Source organism: Pelodiscus sinensis, chromosome 11 (genome assembly GCF_052426305.1).
Source record: "Pelodiscus sinensis isolate ZL-2025 chromosome 11, ASM5242630v1, whole genome shotgun sequence".
In the NCBI taxonomy this organism is placed as follows: domain Eukaryota; kingdom Metazoa; phylum Chordata; order Testudines; family Trionychidae; genus Pelodiscus; species Pelodiscus sinensis.
This window is the reverse complement of record NC_143062.1, coordinates 19965657-19993174: the sequence shown is the minus strand read 5'-3', so window position 1 is coordinate 19993174 and position 27518 is coordinate 19965657. Positions and strand designations below refer to the sequence as shown.

Genomic DNA, 27518 nt, shown 5'->3' with positions numbered 1-27518 from the left:
CCCCGTGGCCCAGCAGGCAATGCCCTGCCCTGCACAGAGGAGGGGCACCCGAAGCTCACTGGGCTGAATGAGCCCCCAGCTCCTACATTACTGACAGTGACCACAGCCTGGCTCCCACCGAATGAAGCAGGAAAGTCCCATCTCCAGGCCCCAGGGGCTGGGATGAAAAGGGAACTCGGAGTCCAGAAACACCCAGATTTGGGGCAGCTTTGAGAGAAATGGAAACAAGACAAGTGTCCAAGGTCACATGCTGAGCAGTGCCCAAGCCAGGACCACAACCCAGGAGTCCTGGCTTCCTGCAGCCTGCTCTCACCATCAGTCCGCACTCCCAGAACAGGGACCTATAATAGCTTTGCTAATCCGACTGACAGGGGCTTTTGGGTGCCTGTAACATGCGACCAGCTTCCCAGCACAGGTCAGTCACCTAGGCGATACTTACAATTTATGCTTGCAAGTCAGCATGGCCTCGGCCACAGGCAGCTGGTGGGTTATGCTGGCTCCAGTCACGTACTGCGTGATGCGGCCCACCACGTCGAATGGCTCTGGGGGCAAAGGGGAGAGAGGGGAGTGACCAGCAAGTCCCTCGGAGCTGCTCCCTGCCTCCCTGTGAGCCACACAGCAGAGCCAGGGAGCCCCCTGCTGGCTGGGTCGCAGTACAGGAGAGGGTGCTCTTGTGGCAGTGAGGAAGGGGGTACGTGGGTCTGAGATGATTCTGCTCCAGGCAGGGGCACTAAGGGAGAAGCAGGTGACCCAGCCTATGGCTCAGCAGCAAGGCTGCAGGGCTGAATCTTACGGTGCAGTAAGAAAGGAAGGGGCAGGGCACGTTCTTGCCCAAAGCGCCGCCTGCCCCACCGGAGACCCCCCGCCCTTACTGCACATCATGCTGGAGCTGTGACCGTGGTGCTGGGGGCAGGCCCTTGGGGATAAAGCAGGGCTCGGACAGAACAGCCATTGCCACAGGGGAGCCCAGGCCCACCCCTACCCCTACCCCATGGACCATGCACAGCTCTGGCTGCTCCCTCATGAGTCCCTGGGCAACAGTGACCAACAACCCTCCCTGTCCAATGCTGCAGCACTCGGTGCTGCACAACCTCCGAGCAATGGCCACTCACCTGTCCCGGGGGGCTCGGCCCTGCTGAACAGCTCCCTCCAGGCAGAGTCCAGGAACGTGGAGCTGTACCTGCTGTCCACCGAGCCCAGGTACTTGGCTACGGGGTGGGAGCCTGCAGAGGAGAGATGGCGGGTGTTGCTAGAGCGCCCCCTGGGGGTTTCTTAGCTGGGCACTACAGTGCCTGCAGGAGGGGTTCTTCAGTGGGGTGCTTCCAGGGGCTAAGAGCAGCACCTCCTGCAGCCCCAGCGGTGCGGCTATTCTGCTCCTCTGAAAGCAACCTTCTGCATGGCCTGTGACAGGAACGTGATGGTCTTGCTGCCCTGTGGTTGCCACACCCCAGACACTCACCCCATCCTGAAAGGCCTTTACCCAGCCCAGACAGCTCCATGGCAACACAAAGGCTAGGCTGCCTCAGACCCCCTTCCCAGCTGCTGTGCTGACATCCGCAGCAAGGCTGGCTTTGCTTGGCCTCTGAAGCACCCGCTACAGACCAGCTGTGCTTTGCTCAGCAGTCTCTCTGCACACCCCTGGGTGTCAGCATCAGATCCCGCAGCAGCCCTGCCCCTGCAGCTCAGCCACACTAACAGGGAGAGGCTAGAGCAAGGTCAGCACAGCTGGCCATGCTCTGGCTGCTGGGGTACAAGCAGGACTGGCTCCAGCTGGCCAGGTGGGCATGGTCACCTACCCAGCGGGACGATGAGGAACCGCATGTAGCTAAGCCAGTCTGGGGTCTTGTTTGCCAGCTGCTTCACAAAGAACCGGAGGATGGCGCTGAGGTAACTCTGCCCCCCCACAGCCACCACCTTCACTGGCCGCGGTACCGAGGAGTTGCAGTTGCAGCTGAAACGAAAGGAGAATGAATGTGCTTATTGCACCCTCTGCTTGCAGCGTACGAAACGTAAACACGCTTGACACTGAGCAGCTCTGGGCTGGGGCACAGGAGCTGTTTATACAGGGATCCTTCACCCTGTGCTGAGATGCAGCCACCTCCTGGGTGGGACATGGGGCTATTTTCACAGGAGTCCCTCGGCCAATGAGGAAGACAACGGAGGCCCCTCACCAGACACAGGGGCAGGCACTGAGTTGATGAGTGGCTGCTGTCTCTGGTGCTGCTGTGCCCAGCTGGTAATGACCCCGCGAAGGAGTGTGTAGTAAATCCTAGCAGAGCCCTCAGGTGCTTTGCCCAGAGCAGTGACACCAGCAACCCACCGGCAAAATACAGTAGATGTCGCACTGAGAAAGGGCCCCTCTGAGCTGGTAGAGGCCGTGCAGTGCCTGGCGTAGCTGCTCTCTGCCACGTGGAGCATCCTGTCTCAGCTCTGGGACCCAGTGCATGCACATCAAGCTGTGAAGGTGGCTCTTGGAGCAGCTTCTAATAGCTCCACCCCCTGCCAGACCCAGGGCACATGCTCTCCCCCCCTCATGGCTAATGCCCAGCACGTCCATGGGCCTGGCGCCCTATAGCACAGCACTATGCCTCTAGCTCAGCGGTTCCCAACTGCTGGGAAAAGCAGCATAGGAAACGGCTCACTTGGAGGCTTTCCCCACTGCTCCCATTGGCCAGAATCACAGTCAATGGAGCAGCAGAAAGCACAGAGTAAGTGCCTCCACATCCCCTAATGCCCTGCATCCCCATTGCCCTCATGCCACCTCTTCTCACTGAGATTCCCCCACACCCACCTGGCACCATCCCTCCCAGACCCCCATTCTCCTCATGTACCCTTACTCCCAGACCCAGCCATGCTGCTCCTGCATCCTCCCTTCTACCCAACCTCCCCCCCCCCCCATCCTCAGCATGTTTCTGCACCCAACATCCTGGACAGACCCTGCACCCATTTTGTCATCCTGGGTGGCAGGTTGGTGGTCTGCACAAAGGTCTGCGTTGGGTGGAATGGGCTGTGGGCCAAAAAGTTTGAGAACCACCGCTCTAGCTGACCTTGGGCAGCTGCAGTTAAACATGCTGCACAATGGCCACCACTAGAGGGCATCAGAGAACCACCGACTTCCTCGAGGCAGCTAATAGGGCCAAAGAAAGGAGCTACCAAATTACTTTGGGACAGCCTGTTGCCAGGTGATGGGAAGATCCTGCCATGTTGGTACAGTGACGCCTTCCCAGCTATGCCATCCTAGAGCCCCCAGCTCTCATCCTCTTCCTGTATTTCACTAGCATGGCTCTTCTGTTCCCCTTTTCGCCCACGTGGCTCTGCTGGTGAAAGAACTTCTCCGCTGCTGCTCCTCCCCATCTCCCCTGACGGTGCTTAGGGCACTGGCTCTTCCCCCCTCTGCCCTTTAACTATGCTCAGCACTTTCAGAAGCCGCTCACAGGACAGATGCCAGCCAGCTGCTGCAACATCAGCGCTCAAATCCCCTTTTTGGGGGACATGACAGCAAGGCAGGGGAGTGAATCTGTGGGATGCAGTGGATTTGCTAACAGCCTGTGCCAGCAGAAACAGGACTCAGGGGGCACCTTTTAGTACAGGGCTGAGCAAGATGTGTCCTGGGGACTGGCTCCAGCCTGCCTAACACTTGGATCTGGCCTGCAGACTGCATCTGGCTGCTTTCTATTTGTATCCTGTTGCCTGTGCCATCAAATTTCCAAGAGTTGGGTCAGGCAGCAGGATCCTATTTAAATGGTTCCTGGCTCCCAGTTGCGGTTCTCTCCATGCAGGGACTGGAGCCATGAGCCTTCTAAACAGTCGCAGCAACCCTGGGCGGCTGCAAAGCAATGGCAGTAGCAGCGGAGCCAGGAGCTGCGAGCCCTTTGCTATGTTTTTAATACAAATCCTCCAGCCCCCGACAACTCTGGAGGGAGGCTAGTCTCCAGCCCCGCCCTTCCCATCCCAGGCACTACACTTTCCTGGTGTGGAGATGGCCCATGACCACATACCCTGTGAAAATTATTGCCCACCCCTTCTCTAGTCCTATGTCCGAATGAAAAGAGGGCAGCAATATTCACACTCAGGTTGGCTTCTCCCGGGGAAAGGAGCCTTGGCCCACGTTATCCTTTCAGACAGACCTCCAGAGGGGGAGGGCTGGCAGTTGACATGGAGAGGGTGATTTGCTGAGGCAAACAATCAGCTTCCATTTCTTGCCTTTTATGATCTACCCAGCCAGGTCTGGTTTCAGCACCCTTCCTGCAGGCAGGCACGTGACACAGACTTTCATTTATTTACTTCGAAGAGTCAAACCAGAACATTCCTGGAGGTCTCCTTGGGCACGCAGGAGAGGTACTTTGGGAGTTCACTCCACTCTAGTGAATGGATGGGGTCAGCAAAGAACTTTCCTCCCAGCTGTCTAAAGAGTATCTAAGTTGCAGGTGTTATTACGTCCTAATACAGCCTGCACCTTTCCTAGGGTTTGGATTAAGGATGTTAAAATGCGGTTAATTGACTAATCAATAGGCACTTCCACACTTCTCCCCAGCAGGCTCTTGTACATTTCAAAGGAGGAATGCAGAACTCTGCCTACAGCCTGGAGCCAGGGGGAAGTCCTGCTCACTCTGGGCTGCCTGCTGGTGCTTGTTTTGAAATGCACAAGAGAGTCCCCAGCAGGGGCTCTTGTGCATTTCAAAGCCACGGAGGCTGGGGTCAGCGAGGGACTCTCAGTCCCCCACTGACCCTGGGCTCCATGCTATGGGCCCCCCGCCCCTTTGAATTGCACAGAGGCAGCAGTTTCAAAGGAGCAGCTGCTACACAGCTGTGCGGCAGCTGCCCCTTTGAAACTGCTCCACACAATTCAGAAGGGGGTAGGGGAGCCCGCGGTCAGCTGAGGACTCCCCAGCTGAGCCCGGGCTCCCTGCAAGCCTGGAATCAGCTTAGGAGTCCCCAGCTGACCCTTGGTTGCATGCAGCACTTCCCTGGAACCCGGGGTCAGCGAGCTCAACTGCAGCTGCCACTTTGAATCACGTGGAGGCGGTGGGGCTGCCCCTTTGAAACGCTGCCTCCACGCAATTCAAAGGGGCAGGAGAGGAGCCCAGGGTCAGCTGGGGAGTCCCCAGTTGACCCCAGGTTCTGTGGAAATGCCATGGGGAGCCCAGGATCAACTGGGAATCACCAGCTGACCCCGGGCTCCAGGGCTGCCCCTTTGAATCCCTGCAGAGGCGGTGTTTTAAAGGGGCAGCCTGCCGCACAGCTGATCCCAGGATCAGCTGTCGCCTTGGGGTTTCAAAATGGCAGCATTTGAAATACCTCTTCCCTGCCCCACTTTGCTGCCTCTATTTCAGAGAGGCAGCCAGGGGGGAAATTGACTAGTCGACATTAGTATCTGATAAGCAAATGCTTATTGGATAATCAACTAGTCTTTAACATCCTTAGTTTGGACTGGCAATTCTTTTACTGGCTCTCCTGTTGTCCATAGAATTTCCTAGAGACACACAAGGCTGATGGTTCATGACTTTTTAACAATCACATTTTGGCTTGGTTTCTTTAAGGGAAAATCTTTCTATATCTGAAATAAGCCCCAAGCACCTGTCTCTGCCATGCAGGTGGAAGGAGATGGCTGTGTGGGGCAGTCAGCCGCCTGCATTACAATCAGCTCACCTGAAAACCACCCCAGGGAACAGACAGCTTTTTAAAGTGCCATGATGGGCAGAAAGAGTGTCTAAGAATAGCCCAGCTGCATCGCCAGCCAGCTGCTGCTGAGTCAGGGCTGCGGAAGTCATGGAAAAGCCTGTGTACCTGCCCTGTTGGCAGCATCTGCAGAGCACCTCTAGCTGCAAGGAAGCAGCCCAGTGTTGGACCAGGCTAGGTACAGAGCTGCTGAGGACTGCAGAGGAGACCTAGGCAGCTCCACTTGTGCATGGAACAGGTTGGGGTGTGTCCCTCCAATACCACGATATTCAGAATCATGTGCAAGAGAATGATGGAAAGACACCAGCCTTCATGTTCCTGCATTACGAACTCTGTGGCAGCTACCTTCACCCTGAGGTGCTACACCCCACAGCATCAGTCATCTACTACTGGAATGCAGCCTTCTCTGAGGTGGAATACAGCAGCACTGACACAGAGATAGTTCATCTAGCAAGCAAATGCAGCCAGCTCTGGAGAGATGGGGAAGCGAGTTATAGAGAGAATGCTTGCCCAGCAATGAAATGCCTCCGTTATTGGGCACAGGGGCTGTTTGTACAGGGATCTCTTGCTCAGGGCTGAGATGCAACCAGCTCTGGTGTGGAACACAGCAGCCATTTGACAGAGCACATAAAGTAAAGCAGCCAGGGATGTTTTAAACAGGTGGAATATCATTACCATGCTGGACTCTGGACAGGACCCTGGGGACTAACAGGCAGGAATGTTACACTGTCAGGAGCCATTGAATGAACATAAGTGGCCAGGATCTTGGTTTTATTTCCCATCTGAAAACAGCACCTCAAGTGGCCCAGGACTAGCATCACCTCCGGGCAAAAGTTCAGTCCTGGACTTGAACAAAGAGCTCCCCCTACTGGAACAGCCCTTCCACCGGCTTCACTACACTGCCGACTACCCCATAGTTACTGGATCCAGGACTAGCCCAGAGGAGAGCACTCCCTACTGAATCCTACAGCCAGATCCATGCAGCACAGCGCCCCCTAGCAGCATGTTGGAGCATTGTTTTGGTATTAACAGAGGGGAGAGTGCCCTCTAATGAACCTCCAACATCACAGAATCAGAGAATACTACACTGGGAAGGGACCTCAAGAGGTCATCGAGTCTAGTCCCCTGCCCTCACAGCAGGAGCAAACACTGTCTAGAATCTAGATCTAGACTCTAGGCCATTTAATCCAGTGTTTAAGCACACTGATGGTTAGGACATTTTTCCTAATGACCAACCTAAACCTCCCTTGTTGCAGTTTAAGCCCAATTGCTTATTGTCCTATCATCAGAGGCCAAGGAGAATAATTTTTCTCCCTCCTCTTTGTAACATCCTTTTAAATACTTGAAAGTCCGCTATCATGTCCCGTCTCAGTCTTTTCTTTCCTAAACTAAACAAACCCAATTCATTCATTGTGAACCGTTAATAACTACTCTCTGAGAATAGTTATCCAGCCAGTTATATACCCACCTTATAGTAGCCCCATCTAGGTTGTATTTCCCTAGTTTATTGATAAGATCATGCGAGACCACGTTAAATGCCATACTAAAGTCTAGCTATACCATGTCCACCACTTCTCCCTTATCCACAAGACTCGTTCTCATATCAAAGAAAGCTATCAGATTAGTTTGACATGATTTGTTCTTTACAAATCCATGCTGGCTGTTCCCTATCACTTTATTATCTTCCAGATGTTTGCAGATGAATTCCTTAATTACTTGCTCCATTATCTTCCCTGGCACAGAAGTTAAACTGTCAGGTGTGTAGTTTTCTGGGTTCTTCTTATTTCCCTTTTTATAGATGGGCACTATATTTGCCCTTTTCCAGTCTTCTGGAAACCCTCCCAACTTTCATGATCTTTCAGAGATGATAGCTAAAGGCTCAGATACCTCCTCTATCAGCTCCTTGAGTATTCTAGGATGCATTTCATCAGGCTCTGGTGACTTGAAGACATCTCACTTTTCTAAGTAATTTTTAACTTGCCCTTTTTAAAATTTTAACTTATAAACCTACCTCATTTCCACTAGCATTCACTATGTTAGGCATCTCATCACCAACAAACTTCTTGGTGAAAACCAAAACAAAGAAGTCATTAAGCACCTCTGCCATTTCCAAGTTTCCTGTTACTGTTTCTCCCTCTTCACTTAGCAATGGGCCTACCCTGTCCTTGGTCTTCCTCTTGCTTCTAATATATTTGTAAAATGTCTTCTCGTTACCCTTTATGTTTCTAGCTAGATTTAAGCTCATTTTGTGTCTTTGCCTTTCTAATTGTGCCCCTGCATACCTGTGTTGTTTGCTTATATTCATCCGTTGTAATTTGACCTAGTTTCCACTTTTTATATGACTCCTTTTTGATTTTTAGATAATGTAAGATCTCCTGGTTGATCCAAGGTGGTCTCCTGCTGTACTTTCTATTTTTCATACGTAGTGGAACAGTATGCTTCTGGGCCCTTAATAATGTCCCTTTGAAAAACTGCCAACTCTCTTCAGTTGTTTTTCCTCTTAGTCTTGTTTCCCATGGGACCTTACCTACCACCTCTCTGAGTTTACTAAAATCTGCCCTTCTGAAATCCATTGTCTCTATTTTGCTGTTCTCCCTTCTACCATTCCTTAGAATCATGAACTCTATGATTTCATGATCATTTTCACCCAAACTGCCTTCCACTTTCAAATTTTCAACCAGTTCCTCCCTATTTGCTAAAATCAAATCAAGAACAGCTTCCCCCCAGTAGCTCTGTCAACCTTCTGAAATAAGAAATTGTCTCCAATACAATTTTAAAAATCAGACATTTGATGATTTCAGATATTTAAATCTGAAATTTCAATGTTGTAGGGAAACTGACCCTAAAGAGAGTTTGGGGGGCTTGCAAGGGAGGGTGTCAAAACTCGCAAGGTTATTGTAGGGGGGTTGCGGTACTGCCACATTTACTGTTGTGCTGCTGCTGCTGGCAGTGGCTGCTTTCAGAGCTGGGTAGCAGAAGAGCAGCTGCTGCTGGCCGGTAGCCCAGGTTTGAAGGCAGAGCTACAGCCAGCAGCAGCCAAGAAGGTTGGCCTGAGTTAGTATTGTTACCCGTACTTCTGCCTTACTGCTGGTGGGATGCTGCCACCAGAGCTGGGTGTCTGGCCAGCAGCCTCTGCACTCTAGCCACCAAGCTCCAAAGGCAGCTCAGAAGTAAGGGTTGTAATATAGCGACCCCTCCCACAATAACCTTTTGACATCTGCCCCCCCCCCCCCCACAACCACCTTGTGGGTCAGAACCCCCAGTTTCAGAAATGCTGGTTTCCCTTGTGAAATCTGTGCTGGATCGGATAAAAGCACACAAAAGGACAGATTTCACAGTCCATGAGGCATTTTTCACAGCCATGAATTCAGTGGGCCCTTACTCCTGCCACTCCTTAGTTTTGGCTTGAGGCCTCCTCTTCCAAGCTGGGCTAGAGCCAGAGCCAGAACCTGGTCCCACCCTGCAGTGGTGGGCAATAATTTTTAAAAGGGGGCCACCCCAGAAGGGGCGGGGCATCGGGTGGAAGGGGTCGGGTCAGGAGACAGCTTGTGTTTCCCACCACCCTGATTGGCCTGGGATGGGAGAGCGGGAGAAGTCTTTCTTCTCACTCCCCCGCCCCATCCCCTAGAGAAAAACACCAGCTGTTTTAAAACAGTTGGCGGTTCCCTCTAGGGGACTAGCAGGAGGAGACCTCATGTGCTCTCCCTGTCCCCAGGTCAATTAGGATCTAGCCTGCAGCTGCCCTGCTGCTCTCCCACCCCCAGGCCCATCAGGGCCTGGGAGCAAGGGAACATGCAAAGTTTCCTTGCCCCTGCAAGAGCATGTAGTGGTTAGAGAGACACGCTGGCTGTTTTAAAACAGCTGGAGTGTCTCTCTAGCTGCTGCACACCCCTGGCAGGGCAGGGATAGGACATGAGAGGCTTCACATGCTCCCTGCCCCCAAGCCCTGATTGGTCTGGGGGTGGGAAGCATGCAACGCTCCCTCCCGTGCCGCCTAAGGCGCGTGGCAGCTAGAGACACACGCTGGCTGTTTATCTCTAGCTGCCACATGCTCTTGCGAAGAAACTTTGAACATTCCCCTGTTCCCAGGCCCTGATTGGCCTGGGGGTGGGAGAGCAGCAGTGCGGCCGTGGGCTGGATCCACTGGCTTGGTGGGCCAGGTCCAGCCCGTGGAGAGCCCTTTGCCCACCCCTGTGATAGAGCAACTCTACCATTCCCATACCAACGGGACCCATCTATGCCTGACGCAGGGAATGAAAGGCCACCACCCTTTACTCACTATCTCTGGATCCTGGTGAGGACCGCAGACAGGACAGCCTGCACTTCGACAGTGGAGCACGTGCACACGACGGCTTTCTTCTGGTCCCGAAGCTGATCGGCCACATACTGGCAAGGAGAGGAGGAAAGCTGAGCACTGCGTGCCCGTGCACATGGGAGGGAAGAGATCTTCTACAACACCTGCCAGACACCTCCTCTGTGCTTAGCAACCAGGGTCTCTGGGGAGCGATGAGTAAGGGTGCGCTTCCCTGTGTTGGGTGGCTCCTCCTGCCGAGGGTCGGCAGGCTGCCCAGGGCACAAGCAGAACAGGTGGCAATGGCCATGGCGTGTTCATTCCAGGCTGCCGGGAGCACAGTGGCTGCCTGGTGAGTGGGAAGAGGCAGCTGCGGGGCAGCAGAAGCTGGTTTGTGGGGGGCTTGGCAATCTCAGGTATGAGATCAAGACAAGTCAAGCGTCAAATGACAGCACTCGAGACTCCCCTTCCTGGCTCTCAGGGACCTGTGCCCACAATGTCCGCGCAACGGGTGCCAGGGAGGGGCAGAGGGACCCGCTGGGGCAGGGGAGAGGAGTCAAGGCTCCATAGCCCTGGTATCTCCACTGAGAGCAAGCGAGAGTGGGCCGGTCAGCGGCAGTTCAGAGTGCGCTGCGCATGCTGTGTGGGGCGGGAGGACTTGGCCGCGGGAGGTGCTTGGCAGTGCAGTGAGAAGGGCTGGGGCAGGACACACAGAGACCCAGGGCCATCAGATCACACGCTTGCCCTGCTCCGGCCCAGGACAGATCAGCATCCACCAGAGCTCCCAGGCAGCGCCTTGCCCTCCCCCACTGCTCAGACTACAGCCCCTTCCTGCAGGCCCTCCTGCCCTGGACAGCTCCCCGCAGAGCCTGCTCTGGGCAACAGCCACTGGCCCCTCTGTGGAGCAGCCAGTTCTGCTCCCAGCTCAGCAGGGCTCCGAGGGCCTGGGTGACCCGAGCTGTTGCTCAGTCTGCACTGGACAAGGCAGGCACTGTGAGAGCCACAGAGCCCACAGACTGGCAGGGCCGCTGCCCCCCACCCCACCCCACCCAGGGCAGGGCTGAGACACAGCAGCACAGGCCAGGGAAACAGAGGAGCCTCATCTCTGTGGGTCACTGCCAGTCCTGCCCAGCAGCACCTGCAAGGCCTCACCCCAGAGCCACCCTCCCTACCTGGCCTTGCCAGTCGACTGCATTCACCAGGACGATGTGCTCTGGCAGGGCTGTGTCCGACACCAGGATCTGGTTCAGCTGGTCGTAGACGATCTTGCGAGGAATCTGTGAGGGGAGGGAGAGTGAAGGTAGGGCTAAGCCTGGGCAGGCACAGGCTCTGCACGCTGGGCTGGGCCTGCACGCTCACCAGGGGCTAGCTCCCCTGGTAGCATGCTAGCCACTCACCTGGTGAACTGCTTCTCCTGTGGTGCTGTCATCAGGAGCCGGTCCCCTGCCTTTCCCTCAGCTCTGCGACTACAGCCAATCGCTGCTGCCCCCACCCTCCGCCCCCCACCCCCTGGCAAGGTCTGTGCTGGCTGGGGAGAAGGGAGAGCGGCTCAGGAGGTAGATCTATTATAGTTGAACTAAAATGTGACCAAGGCTTGGGAGCCAGCTCTGCAATACACCGTGCCCTGGGATGTGTCCAGCGCCAGCGGGCCAGGCACAATGGTACAGGTCATCTGGAACAGGGGTTCTCAGCTGCTTTCTTTCTGAGTCCCGCACATGCTGTAAAAACATGGGCAAGCAGGGCAAGTCTGGGGCCCCAGCAAAGCTACGTTGTTCAGGCATCGGCTTCAGCCCCATAAGGCTTCCTGCCCTGCACCCCAGTGAGTCTAATGCTGGCCCTGCTTGGAGGACCCCAAAACTTGCTTGTAGCCCAGGCCCCTGGCTGAGAACCACTAGTCTGGAAGATGGAAAGCTACAGCACAAAGTGCCCCTTAATGCTGCACTGGAGCCAGCACTGTTGAAGGGAGAGTGCCTTATACTGAGCCCTCCCAGCATTGCGCCCCGTAATGATATACTGAGCTATGAGAGCGCGCCCCATCCCCTGCAGCACTGCGCCCCCTAGTGCTGCACAGAGGTATGGGAGAACGTCTCACCCCCTACAGCACTGCGCCCCCTAGTGCTGCACAGAGGTATGAGAGCACGCCCCATCCCCTGCAGCACTGCGCCCCCTAGTGCTGCACAGAGGTATGAGAGCGCGCCCCATCCCCTGCAGCACTGCGCCCCCTAGTGCTGCACAGAGGTATGAGAGCGTGCCCCATCCCCTGCAGCACTGCGCCCCCTGGTGCCAGTCCTTCAGTACAGTTAGAGAAGCTCCCCATTAACGTTGCTTATTGCAGTCCCTGGTTTCCTGCAGGGCTCTCAGGCAACCAAGTGTGTTTGGTTAGATCTGAGACCAGCTCTGGGTGCAGGCTGGCATCTCCCCCCACAGAGCACTGCCTGGGGCTGCAGTCACATCACCTGTGTGCTATGGCCCAGGTCCGGGGACCTCTCGCTGTCCGAGCTGTTGGTGCGTTCGCTCAGGGGCTTGGACAGCTGTCTCTCCTTCAGCGGGGTGCTTCTCTTCTGCCGGGGCGTGTGCACTGCCCCTTCCATTTTGCTGCAGCAGACAGAGGACAGCATTGTTGGCCTCATTCCCTAGCATGGCACAGCATGTTTTATTCCCCCACACCTCAGTGTCTCTGATTGCAGATACACACAGACCCCATTCGGGTCTGAGCCACACACTGGGGCTCCTGTGAGCGTTTGCGCCAGGCCAATGCTTGTCAGCTGACAAGGGGACAGGGTGACATGGCCATGTGACTGGCACATCGTCCAGAGTGGGAGCGCGGCAACACTGCTGGGTACAAACAGGACTGAATGGACTGATCAGCCAGCACATGGCAGACACAGGGAGAGCCCACGTAGTCTGGAGCCAGCCCAGGCCCCCAGGGTGGGCTGTGTCAAGGCGGGGTCCTAGCCAGGAAGGTGCCCACCCTTCACCAAGCTTCAGAGAGCTAGCCACTGAGATCTGGATTTCTCTGGCAATTCCAGAGCAGCAGAAGGGACTGTGCTAGGTGCTGGGGCTTTATCCCCACAGGAATGCAGAGCCTGCCTAAAGCTGGCAGGTTTGGCATCTCTCCTGGAGCATGGAGACCCTGGAGGCTGCATGAGCTTACAAACCAGATGACAAAGCAACATGAGGGTGGACCCACAACATGGCCAGTTTTTAGCACAAGGCTCCATGCTTCGGGCCACAGCTCCTTCCTCAGTAGGGCAAGACAGGCAGGTGCTCGCTCCAGCACCGGGACCTGAGGGGAAGCAGCTGGCACGGGCTCGCTCTGGCCTACACTCCCCTACAGAGCAGGGGACAGAACACCAGCATGGCAGACAGCCTGGTCAGGCTCCTGGGCAAGGTTGGAGGGGGGAGGGGGGAAGCCACTCCATGCCCCAGAAGGCGTAGGGCCTCAGTGGGGGAGGGATGGAGTTGGGGCTACGCAGCCCTTAGTGCTGTCCCGAGCACGACACACAATGCTCCGGCAGCGATTTAAAGGGCCCAGGCTCCAGCCAGGAGCTCCGCATCATGTTGTATCAGTGGGTCCCAGGCAGTTGCCCTCTTTGCCCTGTCAACAGTCCTGGACCCCACTCCCCTCCTAGAGCTGGGGCAGAACATGAGAATCCTGAGCACAAATTCCCTGCTTTAACCACTAGACCACACCACTACATTGCTAAGGACTATTTGACCATTCCCTTTGAATGGACTCAGGCCAATAGACTGTGCCACTACCCTGAAAGGTGACCTTGTCTCAGACAGCCCCAGCTCGGGTACTGGGGGCCCAGCTCTTCCGCCATGGACTAGAACATGGTTTTAGTCCTTGCTCCTAGACTCAGCTCCACCAGCACGGTGCAGGGTTCCGATGGGAACAGAAGGGGCTAAGAGGCAGCATTTTAACACACCAGGGACGTGGATACAATCGTTAATGCAGTGCAGCTCCAGCAAGGCCCCACTGCCTTGGCAGCAGGAAAGGCCCAGCGCCCACAAGACTGGGGGAGGGGCCGGACACTATGCAATCACGGCTCAACCCGGTTGTGGTTGTCCACAGTCCATCTAGTGCTGGAGGCTCAGAGTCTCACGGCAGCACCTCCCTCCCTGGCTGGGGATGGAACGGGCAGACCAGAAACCCCTGGCTGGGGGGGAGGGGAGGGAAGAGCCTAATGCCGGATACTGACTGTGAAAAGCCACAGTCCTCTGAGCACCAAACACTTGATACAGGGAAACTGAGATGACTTAGCAAGAACCACTCATACCTGGGCAGAGCCAGAGACACATCCGGGAACCTGCAACATCCCCTTTCTCTCTGGGACAGTGTCTGGCAGCTCAGGCGCAACACTCAACGTTGCTCAGGATGGGGAAGTGGGGGGCTGTTTCAAACCTTGGCAGGGAATCTCGGCAGGGCTGTTTCAAACCTCTCCAGTTCAGGGTCAGTTCACGAGAGAGCACAAGGCAGGGATTGCCTGTTAGGGGGCAAACCCCACTGATCCTGGTGATCCTGGCCCAGTGTACAGCCTTAGGGAGCGGTAACAAGTGAGGGACGCATGCCCCTGGGGCTGGAGCGACTGCTCGAGTAAAGCCTGCAGAAGCCTGTGCTGAGGGAGAATTCAGCAAACCAGTTGTACAAGAGAAATGAGTTGCACCAGCTGCGAGCTTTAGGAGCCTTCCTTCTGGGTGATAGGTAGGATCTGAACCCCATCCGGCCAGAGAGCTGTCTGCCTGGGAACGGACAAGGAGGTGGAACCTGTCCTTTAAGAGCTCCATCATGACAAGCCACGGAAGGGGAGCACCTATCAGCCTTGTTAGGAGCCAACTCACTGCAGGGGAAAGGGAAATGTCCTATTCTCTGCCCCTGAGCCAGCCAAGCCCCCTGCCCAGGCTAGCCTGGAGCCAATGCCCCCTAGAGGCAGTCGGTCCCCTGCTGCTTGGCGCCTGGCTACCCACTGCCTCCCGTCTGATTTCCAAGCTGGAGCTTACCTGGGTGAGGCCATGCTCGGAAGCTCCCCCTTGCTGCTCTTCATGGGCGTCTTTACTTTTTCGGGGATAATTAATGTAGTGCTGGAGTCTCCCAGCGTGTCCTGCTCGCTCGCTTCCTGCGGACACGGGGGAGGAAAAGGAGGCTCCAGAGCGCTTTTTGGTGATCAACAGCCCTAGGGGTGGCAATTCGCAGCCCAAAGCCACAGACTACGTTTCTCCAAGAGGCCACTGACTGTAGGTGCCAACTTGAGACAAGCTGGGCTCCACTGCTGGAGGAGCTGTGCCTCCACTTCCCCATCCTGAGCTCAGCCTTTCCTGTGCTCTACCCATTTGACCATGCTGCTTCCTGGAGCCAACAGGCATCAGCGCAGGGCGCATGAGACACTAAAGCTCCCCAGAAAGGGCCAGGCCTCTATGTGTCCTGCCCCTCTTGCCCCAGGTGAAGTGCTGCAGGGAGAGCAGGCTCCAACACAGCCAGGGCACATTACCAGGGTGTCTGCTTCGCTGAGGCTCTCATCCAGGTTTTTACTCCGCGATGGTCTCAACTTGTCCCCGATGGCAGAATCCATCTGAGGAAAACAGCCCAGGACAGAAAGGTTGGGGTGTTTACGTGTCTGGAGCAGCTAATGGACCTCTGGGCTCACTCCCTCTCTGAGCCACTGGCCCAGCCGAGATACAGGAAATGCCCCCCAGCTCATTCGCTAGAGTCCTGCCCTCTCCTCCCCCGGCTGGGTGATCCACTGAGACAATGAAGCTCTTCTGGCAGGGCACGAAGAGCCAGGCCCATTCCAGGCATCCCTTGGCCACACTGCCACTGTGCTGGGCAAGCATGTCTCACTGCATCCTTGGGCGTCACTGTCCATCTGCCAGTTCCTGGCTGACACTGGACTGGTAATTCTCAGTGTTTGTACAGTGCCTAGTGCATTGAGGTGCTGGGCTAGGAGGGGGGATCCTGTGTGCTGGCAAATACAGATACTCACATGCTGATAAGCAGCAGGTTGACCTTTTACAAACACCAGTGTTAGAAAATCCAGTGTGTATGTGGCCAGGCCCCAGGGGGCAAACTCTGTCTAGGAGCTGGCAAGTAATGCGGTGCTAAAGGGGAGACCTCAACGCCCTTCTGTGCCCCAGAACTACCTGAACTGAGGGAGGGGTGGGAGCACTGGCCAGCTAGGTGCTGGTGAAGATTTTCGGGACTATGAGGCATGGGCAGCTGTTCCTTGCACTGACGGGCCACACTGCTCAGCCTCTGTCATGGAGCCAGCGCCAGGCCAAGGGGAAAGCAGCAGTGCTCTGGAAGGAGTTGTGACCTGCCCCCACCTGGCACTCTACAGACACCATGGACCCTGTGACGGTATTCGTATGTGTTGGCGGTCAAGGCCTGAGTCCATGTGACGTACCAGCTGTGAATCACTACATGGGTACCCAGGGCTGGATTTACCATTGGGCCAACCATTGCATGGCACCGGTCCCACGCTCAGAAGGGGCCCATATCTCCCTCTGCCTCCCCACTCACAGCTGAGAGTCCACGGTGCTCTGGGAGACACAAGTCTTTGGCCAGCTCCCTGCCTAGAGAGTTGGCCCTAGAACAGGGAAGGAACATTTCCCAGCTTCCTTTGGCAGCTAGCAACAGGAAAGGGAGGGGATTTGCACAGCACTTGCAGGGAATGGCTGTTAGGAGGGGGTGGCGCTGTGAATGGGAAACGTGCAGAGGCAGTAGAAGGCTTGGCCCACATCTAACCCTCAGAAACCTTCCCAGACTGTATTGGGGTGCTGGTGGCCTTGGTTCGCTGCCCTCAGAGAAGGAATTGGGTGAACTGAGTGCACTCAATGCACCCCTGTCTGAAGCCTAGCAAGGGAGGTATGTGAACTAGGGATGTGAATGGTTAACTGGTAAGCATCACCCTTACCAGCTGATGCCTGCTGGTTATGGTTAACCAGCGGGAGCTGCAGGTGATGGGAATCTCAGGTACTGAAAGCCATGGCCTAAAGGAGGGAAGCACTGAACTGCAGAGTCTGCAGCTGTCTAGGGCCAGCGCTGAGGATTTAGAGTCCCAAGTGCTGCCACTGCAAGGTTCAAGCCTGCTCAACCTTGGAATTGCCACCATCCCATGGCTAGCAGCTGCAGCTGTCTAAGGCCGGCTTCTGGCAACTGGCCTCATGGCTATAGCCAGAGAAGCTGCAGGTGGCTCTGTGGCTACTGAGCCATTAAGCTAAGAGCAGATAAAGAAACTGGAATGAACCCCACGGAACAGTGGCCACCAGTAGGAAAAGAACGTCAAGGGGAGCAGGGAAAGAGGAAGCAAGTCAGGCTTACAGGGGGAGAAAAGCCCCAGCTGGCTGGGGAGCAAAGGCAGAAGGGAAACCAGTATGAGGAGAGGTGATGGTGACAGGACGTAGATGGGAGCGAAGGGAGAAAGGCAGGTGCCTTCAGGTTCCCAGGGGCTGTGCGCTCACTCTGGGGAAATGTATTTGCAAGTGGCTTGTTCTAAAGGAAGGCTGGAGGGCTGGAGGAGGGAGCTGTCAGAACTGATCGGGTAGCTGCCAGCTGTGGAACTGTATTGAGCTGAGACCCGGGCTACATACAGTGGCTGGTGAAATAGGGGGTCTGGAGACATGGCTATAGCATGTCTGGATGAGAAAGGAGATAAATCTGTGGGGAGTTTCCCCTGATCACTATGAAATTCCTGCTCATTGTGGACATGGGCACATGGCTCACTGAGAACAACTGGGGGCTGAGGAAGCTGAGTGTGGCAGCACATACAGTCGTACGGGGTGAGTGATCAAAATGAAAAGTGCCTCAGAGTCAGTACTGGGTATACCATAGCACTACCACGCCAGGCCCACACTCAGCAGGGGCCGCCGCCGACTACATAGGGGCCCACAAAATGTTAACCCAGCCCTGGGGCACGCTAATGTGGGCCTACATCCAGCACCCCCACTAGAATACAGGACCCACTCCCTCCCTCTGCAATTACTCACCGGGCTGGTGGCATCTTTGCTCAGGCTTCCCTTGCTGTTAAGGCTTCCAATTTCTGTCTGGGAGCTGGACTGAGACATTCCCTCGAAGAAAGGCCTGGCAGGGAGAGACGCAATGGGTCAGGGAACAAAGTGCTGCTGAAGACCCTGGCCTAGGAGAGAAGGAGCAAGCTGCTCCAGATCATCCCGAGGGGAACGAGACCCTGAGTTCTCAGAGGGACTCAAGCCTCAGTGAAGGCTGGAGCACTCAGAGCCTGCGAAAATCCTGGGCTTGTTGCAGCGCGTGTGGGCCAGCCTGCGTGGCAGTAGCTTTGGCTGCTATTTAAAGCCATTTCCTCTCATAGTTTGCGCTGCTCTCCAAGAGACCCTCCTAACTGGCCCAGGACAGCCCAGCAATGGGCACTAGCACAGGGCTCCCTGTCCTGGCTTCCATGTTCTCCAGCACCATTGCAGCTACCGAGCATCAAGCACGCCAGCGCGATGGGGAGCAAGAGGCTCACCTGTCCCTGCAGCCCAGCTCCACAAAGGGCTCTCTGCTGGGACCACTCCCACCCCTGAAATGCTGCAGTGTGCCAGGCCTTCTCCTAGCACCACGCAGGGAAGGCTGGGGACTAGGCAGACACACAGCAGGCCTCATTTGGGTGAGAAAGCTGAGCTGGCCTCAGACGGAACTGAAACCACTCTAGCCGGTCTGGTGCCAAAGGCCCTGGGGACACTGCAGCTCAAGTTGACAGAACAGGGTAATTCAGGCAGATCAGAGAGTGCCTGTGTGGGTATTTGCACTGCTCTCCCTTACACCACGCACACGAGTGCTCCAATCAGCCTCACTCTCATACCAGAGGAGCCTATCCCAGGCCCCACAGCTGTAGCACCTCAATGAAGACTGGTTTCACCCTGCAGGAGTTCAGTCAACACAGAAGCCTGGTCTGGGCTAAGCCTGGCTTCTCTCTGTTCGACTTGCATCGGATCACATCATAGGTGTGTGAACCTCTCGCACCAGCGTGAGTCTGCACACACAAGCTGCAGTGATTTCGCTCACCCCAGGGCAACATCTATACACAAGCCCCTAGGAAGGGGTTACAGCTAAACTGGAACGATGCTTTCTTTTACATCCAGGGGTCCTTATGCCCAGGCTTCAACTCACACCTTCACTTGCACTCGTCTCTGCGAGAAACCAGCTACACAAGCCACCAGTCCCACACTCCTTCCCCCTTTTCAAAGAGGGAGCCAAGCTACACAGGGGAGAAGGGTGCAATTGCCACGGCCCGTGGGCAGCAAGACTGGGGCAGGACGGAGCCAGGAGTCTTAGCACACTGTAGTCACTGAACCCCTGTAGCCGGAAGTTTCTGTGCTCCTGGTCTGACATTTGAACTCCCGCCCCCCCCCCACCAGGTCTTGACCCCAACAGGTCCATGCCAAGCTCTGGCTTGTGGCAGCCCTAGGGAGTGGCGCGGTGTCAAGGGCACAGTTAGGACAAATCAGAACCAGGCTGGCTTTTCAGAGAGCCATGCAGACCTTCGCCAGGGCTGCGGTGCAGTGACATCCCTGCCAGCAGAGCAGGGCCCCAAGGGCTGGAGGGAGAGGAGAGCTCGGCAGCACAGGGACAGCAAGCACCAGAGTTTGGGGGTGCAAGATCACTGGCTCCACTTGGAGGGGGGAGAGGGACAGAACCCAGCCCCTGAGGAAGGAGGATGTGGTTTGTGATGGCCAGGGCTGGACTTGCTTTGGGAAGGGGGGTAGAGGGGAGGATCAGATTGCTGTCAGTGTGATTAAGCACACATGAACCTGGCCTTGGTTGTGACTCACACAGGACTATGGCCTGTGATATAGGGAGCTGCTGATCAACCTGTCAGCAATAGCATCTCGCAGCCCCTTTGGCAGTGCTGGAGAAGGGTCCTGGCGTGCCCTGCATGGAACTGCACTGCCCACAGACCGCCTTGTGAGTAAGGCACAGGGCGAGGACTCAGGGCTCCTGGGTTCTCTGCCCAACTGAGGGAAGTGATTGGGACTTAGCGGGTTAGACAGGGTGGAGCTGGCAATGAAGATGCCCGAGTTCTATTCCCACCTCTAGGTGGGAGGGGAGTCTAGTGGGTAGTGCAGAGTGCTGGTACCCTGGGCACTGTTCCCAGGTCCGGGAGGAGAGGTATGTCTAATGGTCAGAGCAAAGGAATGAGACCCTTGCTGGAGTCTGTGAAGGTAGGTGGCAGGAATACTGCATACGCCAGATGCCTTGCTCAGGCTGACTGAGAGCCCACGGGCTCGGAAGGCAGGTGTGGTATTGGGTTCTGACTCGGGTGCCGGGGGGTGCTGTCAGGAGAGCGGTCTGCAGCAGTGGCAGCTGGCAAGCATGAGCAACACAGGGTGAGAATACCCCAGCTGGATAGATTCCTCCTTTTATCCAGGCATCTCCAAGGGCTGCACAAACCCTAATTAATCCTCAATTCCCAGGGCACGGTATGTGATGCCACTTTAGCTGCAGAGCATCAGTGTGTGATGGCGCAGTCGGGGTTCCCCCGACACTGCACCCCCGTAGCAGCAAGAACAGACTCCGCCAGCCGGTAGAATAGAGGGGGGTTTATTGCTTCTCCAGGATACAGCACAGCATAAACGTGATGGCTGTGTCTACACTGGGCCACTTATTCCGGAAAATCAGCCGCTTTTCCGGAATAAGCTGCGAGCTGTCCACACTGGCCCTTGAATTTCCGGAAAAGCACTGACGATCTACTGTACAAAATCAGCCGCTATTCCGGAAAAGCTACGCTGCTCCCACTCGGGCATAAGTCCTTATTCCGGAACACTGTTCCGGAAAAGGGCCAGTGTAGACAGCCCAGTAGTCTTTTCCGGAAAAAGCCCCGATCGCGAAAATGACGATCGGGGCTCTTTTCCGGAAAAGCGCGTCTACATTGGCCACAGACGCTTTTCCGGAAAAAGGGCTTTTCCGGAAAAGCAGCCTGCCAATGTAGACGCTCCTTTTCCGGAAATACTTATAACGAAAACTATTCTGTTTTAAGCATTTCCGGAAATTCATGCCAGTGTAGACACAGCCGATATGTCTACAGGAATCTGGGCCAGGATGCCTCAGACCCCTTGAAATGGGGTCTCTGGGCCCCTAGATTCCATCCCCCTCCTTAGACTGGCTCCTTCATGATTCCAGCCCAAGACTGCCCCTTCCCCCCAAACACTCACTTCCCTAGTTCCAGAGATGTAGCCATGTTAGTCTGGTCTTGCTAAAACAAAAGACAAGACTATGCAGCACTTTAAAGATCTGAGGAAGTGGGTCTGGCCCACGAAAGCTCATCACCTAATAAACCATCTTGTTAGTCTTTAAAGTGCTGCATAGTCCTGTCTTTTGTTCCCTAGTTCCCTTGCTGCCCCAACTCGTCTGACCGGTTGGGTCTTTGTCTACCTGACTTAGGCAGCCCACCTGCTGGGCAGTGCTCACAGGCAGAGGCCAGTAAGGGTCATTCACAGCCCACAGCACAAGCACAGCAATCAGCGAAGTACTGATACTACATCACAACATGTGAGTGAGTCAGTGGGCATCACACATCACAGCGGGACCCCGGAACACAGAGCAGACAGCAACCCCACTACACCCCACAGTGCTCTTGTTCCACCTGGGCTGGAGGCACTAACAGAGATCGCTGGTTTCAGCCCACCTGGATAGTTTCCATGGCGAAGAGGGAAGTGGCTGAAAGTGCAGATGAGATGCAGGGCCCTTTCCCCTTTTGTGCCCTTAGCCAACCTGCACCCTTATGTCACTGACCCACTGGCTGCTGTGCTCTCCCCCAGAGTTAGCTGCATTTCAGTGCTGCTGGTTCCAAAAGCACTGTGGAGACTTGCACATTCTCTCATGTAGGGATGTAATGGTGTAGTCAATTCACCGACCAGCAAAAGCATATAGGGTTAATGCTATGGACTACACGCATTTCCCTCCCCTCCACCCGCCAGTACATTTTTTAGCAGGCTGGCCAGCAGCTCAGCTCAGTCCTGGCTTGCACCAGGTCCAGGACTTATCTTCGCCGCGGCTCTATATTTAAAGTGTTTTAGGAGCCAGGCAGGCAGCCAGCTCAGTTCAGCAGCTTAGGGCGACAGGCAGCTGTTCCATGAGAGGAGCTGTTTTTTAAACTGGCTTCTCCTGCGAACCAGCTCTTCCCTGGCACCTCATGCTGCTGCCTCTGGCACAGAGGCAGCAGCACAGAGTGGCAGGGGGCTCCTCAGGAGTGAGGCTGGAGCGCAATGGCTGCCTGCCTTATCCTTGGGACTATAGAACAGTCGACTAGCCCATAAGAATTCATGAGGTTAATTGACTATTCAATTAACCGATATTGAACATCCCTATTCTCATGGAGACTTACAATCATTTTCAAGCACCTCTGGGACACCTTGCGTTCCTTTCCCCTTATCTCACGGGTGGATTGTGAGCTCTGCAGGGCAGGAAGCACGTCTGTGTTACAAGTTCATACAGCACCCAGCACAATGGACCTGGGCCCAGGGAGCCACCACAGGGTAGAATCAGAGGATACTAGGACTGGAAGGGACCTCGAGAGGTCATCGAGTCCAGTCCCCTGCCCTCATGGCAGGACCAAGTACTGTCTAGACCATCCCCGATAGACATTTAGCTAACCTACTCTTAAATATCTCCACAGATGGGGGTTCCATAACCTCCCTGGGCAATTTATTCCAGTGTTTAACTACCCTGACAGTTAGGAACTTTTTCCTAATGTCCAACCTAAACCTCCCTTGCTGCAGTTTAAGCCCATTTCTTCTTGTTCTATCCTCAGATGCCAAGATGAACAAGTTTTCTCCCTCCTCCTTATGACACCCTTTTAGATACCTGAAACTGCTATCATGTTCCCCCTCAATCTTCTCTTTTCTAAACTAAACAATCCCAATTCCTTCAGCCTTCCCTCATAGGTCATGTTCTCTAGACCTTTAATCATTCTCATTGCTCTTCTCTGAACCCTCTCCAATTTTTCCACATCTTTCTTGAAATGTGGTACCCAGAAGTGGACACAATACTCCAATTGAGGCCTAACCAGCGCAGAGTAGAGTGGAAGAATGACTTCTCGTGTCTTGCTCACAACACACCTGTTAATACATCCCAGAATCATGTTTGCTTTCTTTGCAACAGCATCACACTGCTGACTTATATTTAACTTGTGGTCCACTATAACCCCTAGATCTCTTTCTGCCGTACTCCTTCCCAGACCATCGCTTCCCATTCTGTATGTGTGAAACTGATTGTTCCTTCCTAAATGGAGCACTTTGCATGTGTCTATTAAACTTCATCCTATTTATCTCGGACCGTTTCTCCAATTTGTCCAGGTCATTTTGAATTATGACCCTATCCTCCAGATTAGTCGCAACCCCTCCCAGCTTGGTATCATCTGCAAACTTAATAAGCGTACTTTCTATACCAATATCTAAATTGTTGAAGAAGATATTGAACAGAGCCGGTCCCAAAACAGACCCCTGCGGAACCCCACTTGTTATGCCTTTCCAGCAGGATTGTGAACCATTAATAACTACTCTCTGAGTACAGTTATCCAGCCAGTTATGCACCCACCTTATAGTAGCCCTATCTAAGTTGTATTTGCCTAGTTTATTGATAAGAATATCATGTGAGACCGTATCAAACGCCTTACTGAAGTCTAGGTATACCACATCCACTGCTTCTCCCTTATCCACAAGACTCGTTATCCTATTAAAGAAAGCTATCAGATTGGTTTGATATGATTTGTTCTTTACAAATCCATACTGGCTGTTCCCTATCACCTTGCCACTTTCCAAGTGTTTACAGATGATTTCCTTAATTACTTGCTCCATTATCTTCCCTGGCACAGAAGTTAAACTAACTGGTCTGTAGTTTCCTGGGTTGTTTCCTGGGTAAATAAAAGAGTTGCACAGACAGTCACAGAGCACTGCAGATACTTGCTGTGTCAGTGTCCTATGGGGAGAGACTCCAGAGCCTGACTCCTAGTCCTCCAGCTCACACCATTGCAGGAGTGCTTGGATGCTCCAGCCAACATCAGGGCCTCACTGTGCCAGGTGCTGCACAAAACACGTGGCAAGAGAGTAGCCATGGCCCTGAGGAGCTCTCTGTCTAAATAGACAAGACAGAGAGAAGCTGGGAGGGGAAACTGAGGCACTGAGAAGGGAAGTGACTTGCCCGAGTTCACCAGCAAGGCAGTGGCAGACCTGGAAATGGCTGCCAAGTCCCATGGGTCCCACCAGCCCATGCTTGCTCCTGGTTGCAGCCGTCGCTCACCATCCTGCCCCACTCCCAGCACTCACTTGAGCTTGGGCTTGGGCGTGCTGAGGATGCTCTCTGTCTCCTCCATCTCCGGGCCACTGTCGCTGGGGTTGTACATCTCTAGGCTGTCGTACAGCTCGTCCAGGTCCTCCTCCACCTCTCGGATCTGCTCCCTGGAGACATGCTCCAGACCAAAGCCAACCTGTGGGCAGGAGACTCCAGACTAGACCAGGGGCGAGGCAATTCAGAGCAGAGACCATGGTTTTTGTGGAAGCCCACAGGAATGAGCACTGGAAGAGGCCTCACGGTCCCCTCATGCTGCTCTCCTTCCCCAGCCAATGGTACCTCAAAGGTCTAACACACACTGCCAGTCAGCTATCAGTCTGACATCTCCCAGAGACCATGGAGAGTCACCCCCAGAGCCATGGCCTGGCCAGGGCTAGCTCCCACCTCAGAGAGCGGCTGTCACCAGAGGGTCAGAGAAAGTTACAAGAAACCCCCCGGAGGCAGAGGAGGGATTACACCACCTCTTACAGGCATGTGTAACTTCCAGCCACATGTGGCTGCTTTCGCCCATGAAGCAGGAGGAGCCCCTGCCTAGTCTCATTTGCCTCCTCATCTTCTGGTCGCTAGAAGAGGTGCAGGGGAGTAGGGTCTAGAGGTCAGAACAGGGGGCTGGAATTCAGAACTCCTGGGTTCTATCCCCAACTCTCAGACAAATGGGGTCCAGTGGCTGGAGCCGGAGGGAACTGGCAACAGAGGTTGGATTGGTGAGTCCCATTCCCTGCTCTAGAAGGGCAATGGGGGAGGGAGAGGTGGGTTTTATTCCCAGCGCCAAGAGGGAGGCATTCCTCTGATTAAAGCAGGGGATTGAGAACCTGGCACAGAGTGACATGATTTGTCAAAGTCCATCAACGACTCAGTGACAGAGCTAGGACAAAACCCAGAAGTCCTGGCTCCCAGCCCATCGCTGCTCTAACCACTAGATCCTACTCCCCTCCCACAACTGAAATGAGCTGAGCCCGCTGAAAGACCTGAGGTCTGGCCACGCACAGCCAGTCACTGGAGGAGGGAGGAACAGTGATGAGGGATGGCCTCTCACCTGCTCTGGATCACAGCCCCTCTAGCACACCAGCTACCAAGAGACCATTGAACGAGCAAAGACCTTTGCAACAAGACAACAAAGGGCAGGACCTACCTCGTCCGACACCTTGAACCTCTTCAGTAACGCCACAAACTTCTGCTTTATATTTGGCTGCTGTGAAGAAACGGTACCATTGACTCGTTACAAGGAAGTGAACAGGAATCAGGGGCAGGGCACCGGCCTTCGCTGTGTGTGGGACTGAGGGGCCAATGGAGGGAGATTCTCATATTGCCCCAGAGATCGTGCCAGTGACTGTTCAAAGTCCACTAGAGTTTCCAATCCTGCTGCAGGGCTGCAAGCACAGAGTCCCTGAGCCCCAGGCACTGGTTAGCACCAAACCAGAGGAGAGTGCTCCTCCTCCTGAATCACCCACACCTCTGGCTCGTGCGCCAAGTCTCCCCTCCAAACACTAGCCCAGAGCAAGCCTGCTTATCTTGCAAAACAGCCACGCTCGCTGCTGGAGATGGTGAGGCTGAAGCCACGCAGCACCTCCACACGCTGTTCATCACAGGCAGGCTAGCAGGGCAAGGTGAGAGGCAGCATTAGTGCGGGCTACTTCCTGGGAGACTGGGCAAAGCTTTCCAGCCACAGCTTAGGTCAAAGGGCCAAGCCTGGATGAGTGAGTGCGGTGGAAAGGGGACAGCCAGACAGCTTTGGAGATAGAAGCTGTGTAGCAATCTCTTCCCTACCAGCAGTGTCCGAATCTGCTGAGCAGAGGTCACTTTTAGAGGGGATCGGCTCCTTCTGCTCCATCCAGGCCCAATGACAAGGGGCAGAGGGGGGAAAGAGGGCAACTGCCCCAGGACCTGGTGATTCAAAAGGGCTTGGGGCTCCCCCCTTTAAATCAACACTGGAACGCCGTGCAGCACACTCCAGGGAATGCTGAGGGCTGGCTGCCCCAGCCCTGCCCTCTCCACCAAGGCCTTGCCCCTTCCAGGCCCACCCCCGCCTGCCCAGGGACCTGGGGATTCTGTCATCCCCCCCCTCCCACTCCATCCCAAATCCTACAGCCCTCCAGCCCTGTTCAGAAACCCTTCTGGCCCCACTGGCATGTGGCAGGCCTCACATCCAACCCAGACTAGAGCCACAAGGCAGCCAGCCAGCACACCCTCAGAATATACTCACCCGAGTGATCGCCGAGGCTGACGTTAGTTTCCTCCTTGTTTTCTTCACCTTCCGGAGATCTTCGTCTTCGTAAAACAAATCCTTGTGGGGCGGGGAGAGACAGCACGTTCAGAGAAACGGCACCACTGCTCCCTGGGGACATGGGCACCTCACCACACTGCCAGGAAGCTGCCTATAGCTAGGACTCATCTTAACCGGGATCTCCCTAGTCCTTGGAGCACAGCAGCCCAGCCCCAGGCTAGTACAGTGCCATGCAGGGTGCTTCTGGCAGCAGCCCAGTCGTAGGTGACCACTCGGGGCAGGCTCCCAAAGCCAGACAAGGGATCAGTGGCCCAGTGGCCACATTCCTCAGCTAGATCCCAAAGGGAGGCTGCTCTGCAGGGCATCTGGCTCTTCCCTCCCTTCCCAAAGGGGGATGCTCACAGAGCCAGCTTGCCCTGCACCGCTCACTCCCTTTGCCCCTGCAGTTCACAGGGCAACGGAGAGGTCAAGGCACCCCCCTCCCCAGAGGGGAGATCAGGACTGGAGGAAAGCCTGAGCCCATGGAAAGAGGGGCTTGCAAATGGAGGCAGCCTGGCTCAGCCAGCCTATTGCCTGGTAATGCCTGCAATGCAGCTCTGGCCTGAGTGCTTTGAGGGGGCAGCAGGCTGGGAAGCGGGTGGTGGGGGGTTTACCTGTCCATGCAGGGGATCGTCACTGCCCTCCTGCTCTGAGGAGAAGCTCTCCTCCTCCTCTTCCGAGTAGTTGTCAATGTCAGGGGACCGATCTGGAAGACACAGCTGGGGTTAGGCAGGAAGCCCAGCTTGGGAGCGGGATTTGTGTAGGGTCCAAGTGCACCTGCCAGTCACAGCCTGGTAGGCTAGAGGGTACTGTGCAGTGCAGACTGGCTCTCCAGTGCAGTGCCGGCCAGCCCAGGCCCTGCTCTCTGGATAGCCTGGCTATGTTACAAGCGGGATAGTAGGCAGTGGCACTGGGCCTCCCCATCATCAGACAAGCACACCCCTTCTCTTGTAGTAGGACCACACGGCCATATGAACATA

The 27518-nt window shown here is 55.1% G+C and overlaps 1 protein-coding gene across 4 annotated transcripts in view; it reads right to left on the bottom strand.

Annotated features, from left to right (window-relative positions):
• PACS1 (phosphofurin acidic cluster sorting protein 1) overlaps positions 1-27518 on the bottom strand; it is a 121056-nt gene that overhangs the window by 7984 nt on the left and 85554 nt on the right. For 3 of the 4 annotated variants that reach the window (XM_075938961.2, XM_075938964.2, XM_075938963.2), the window contains exons 6-18: positions 27153-27244; positions 26479-26559; positions 25408-25467; positions 24251-24411; positions 17957-18050; positions 15463-15543; positions 14975-15090; positions 12427-12565; positions 11143-11247; positions 9959-10065; positions 1797-1951; positions 1113-1223; positions 440-542 (exon numbers count right to left, since the gene is read on the bottom strand). In XM_075938961.2, coding sequence (XP_075795076.1) covers positions 440-542; positions 1113-1223; positions 1797-1951; positions 9959-10065; positions 11143-11247; positions 12427-12565; positions 14975-15090; positions 15463-15543; positions 17957-18050; positions 24251-24411; positions 25408-25467; positions 26479-26559; positions 27153-27244 — 1405 coding nt within the window. The remainder of the gene's footprint in view (positions 1-439; positions 543-1112; positions 1224-1796; positions 1952-9958; positions 10066-11142; positions 11248-12426; positions 12566-14974; positions 15091-15462; positions 15544-17956; positions 18051-24250; positions 24412-25407; positions 25468-26478; positions 26560-27152; positions 27245-27518) is intronic. The other variant, XM_075938962.2, reaches the window with a different exon arrangement.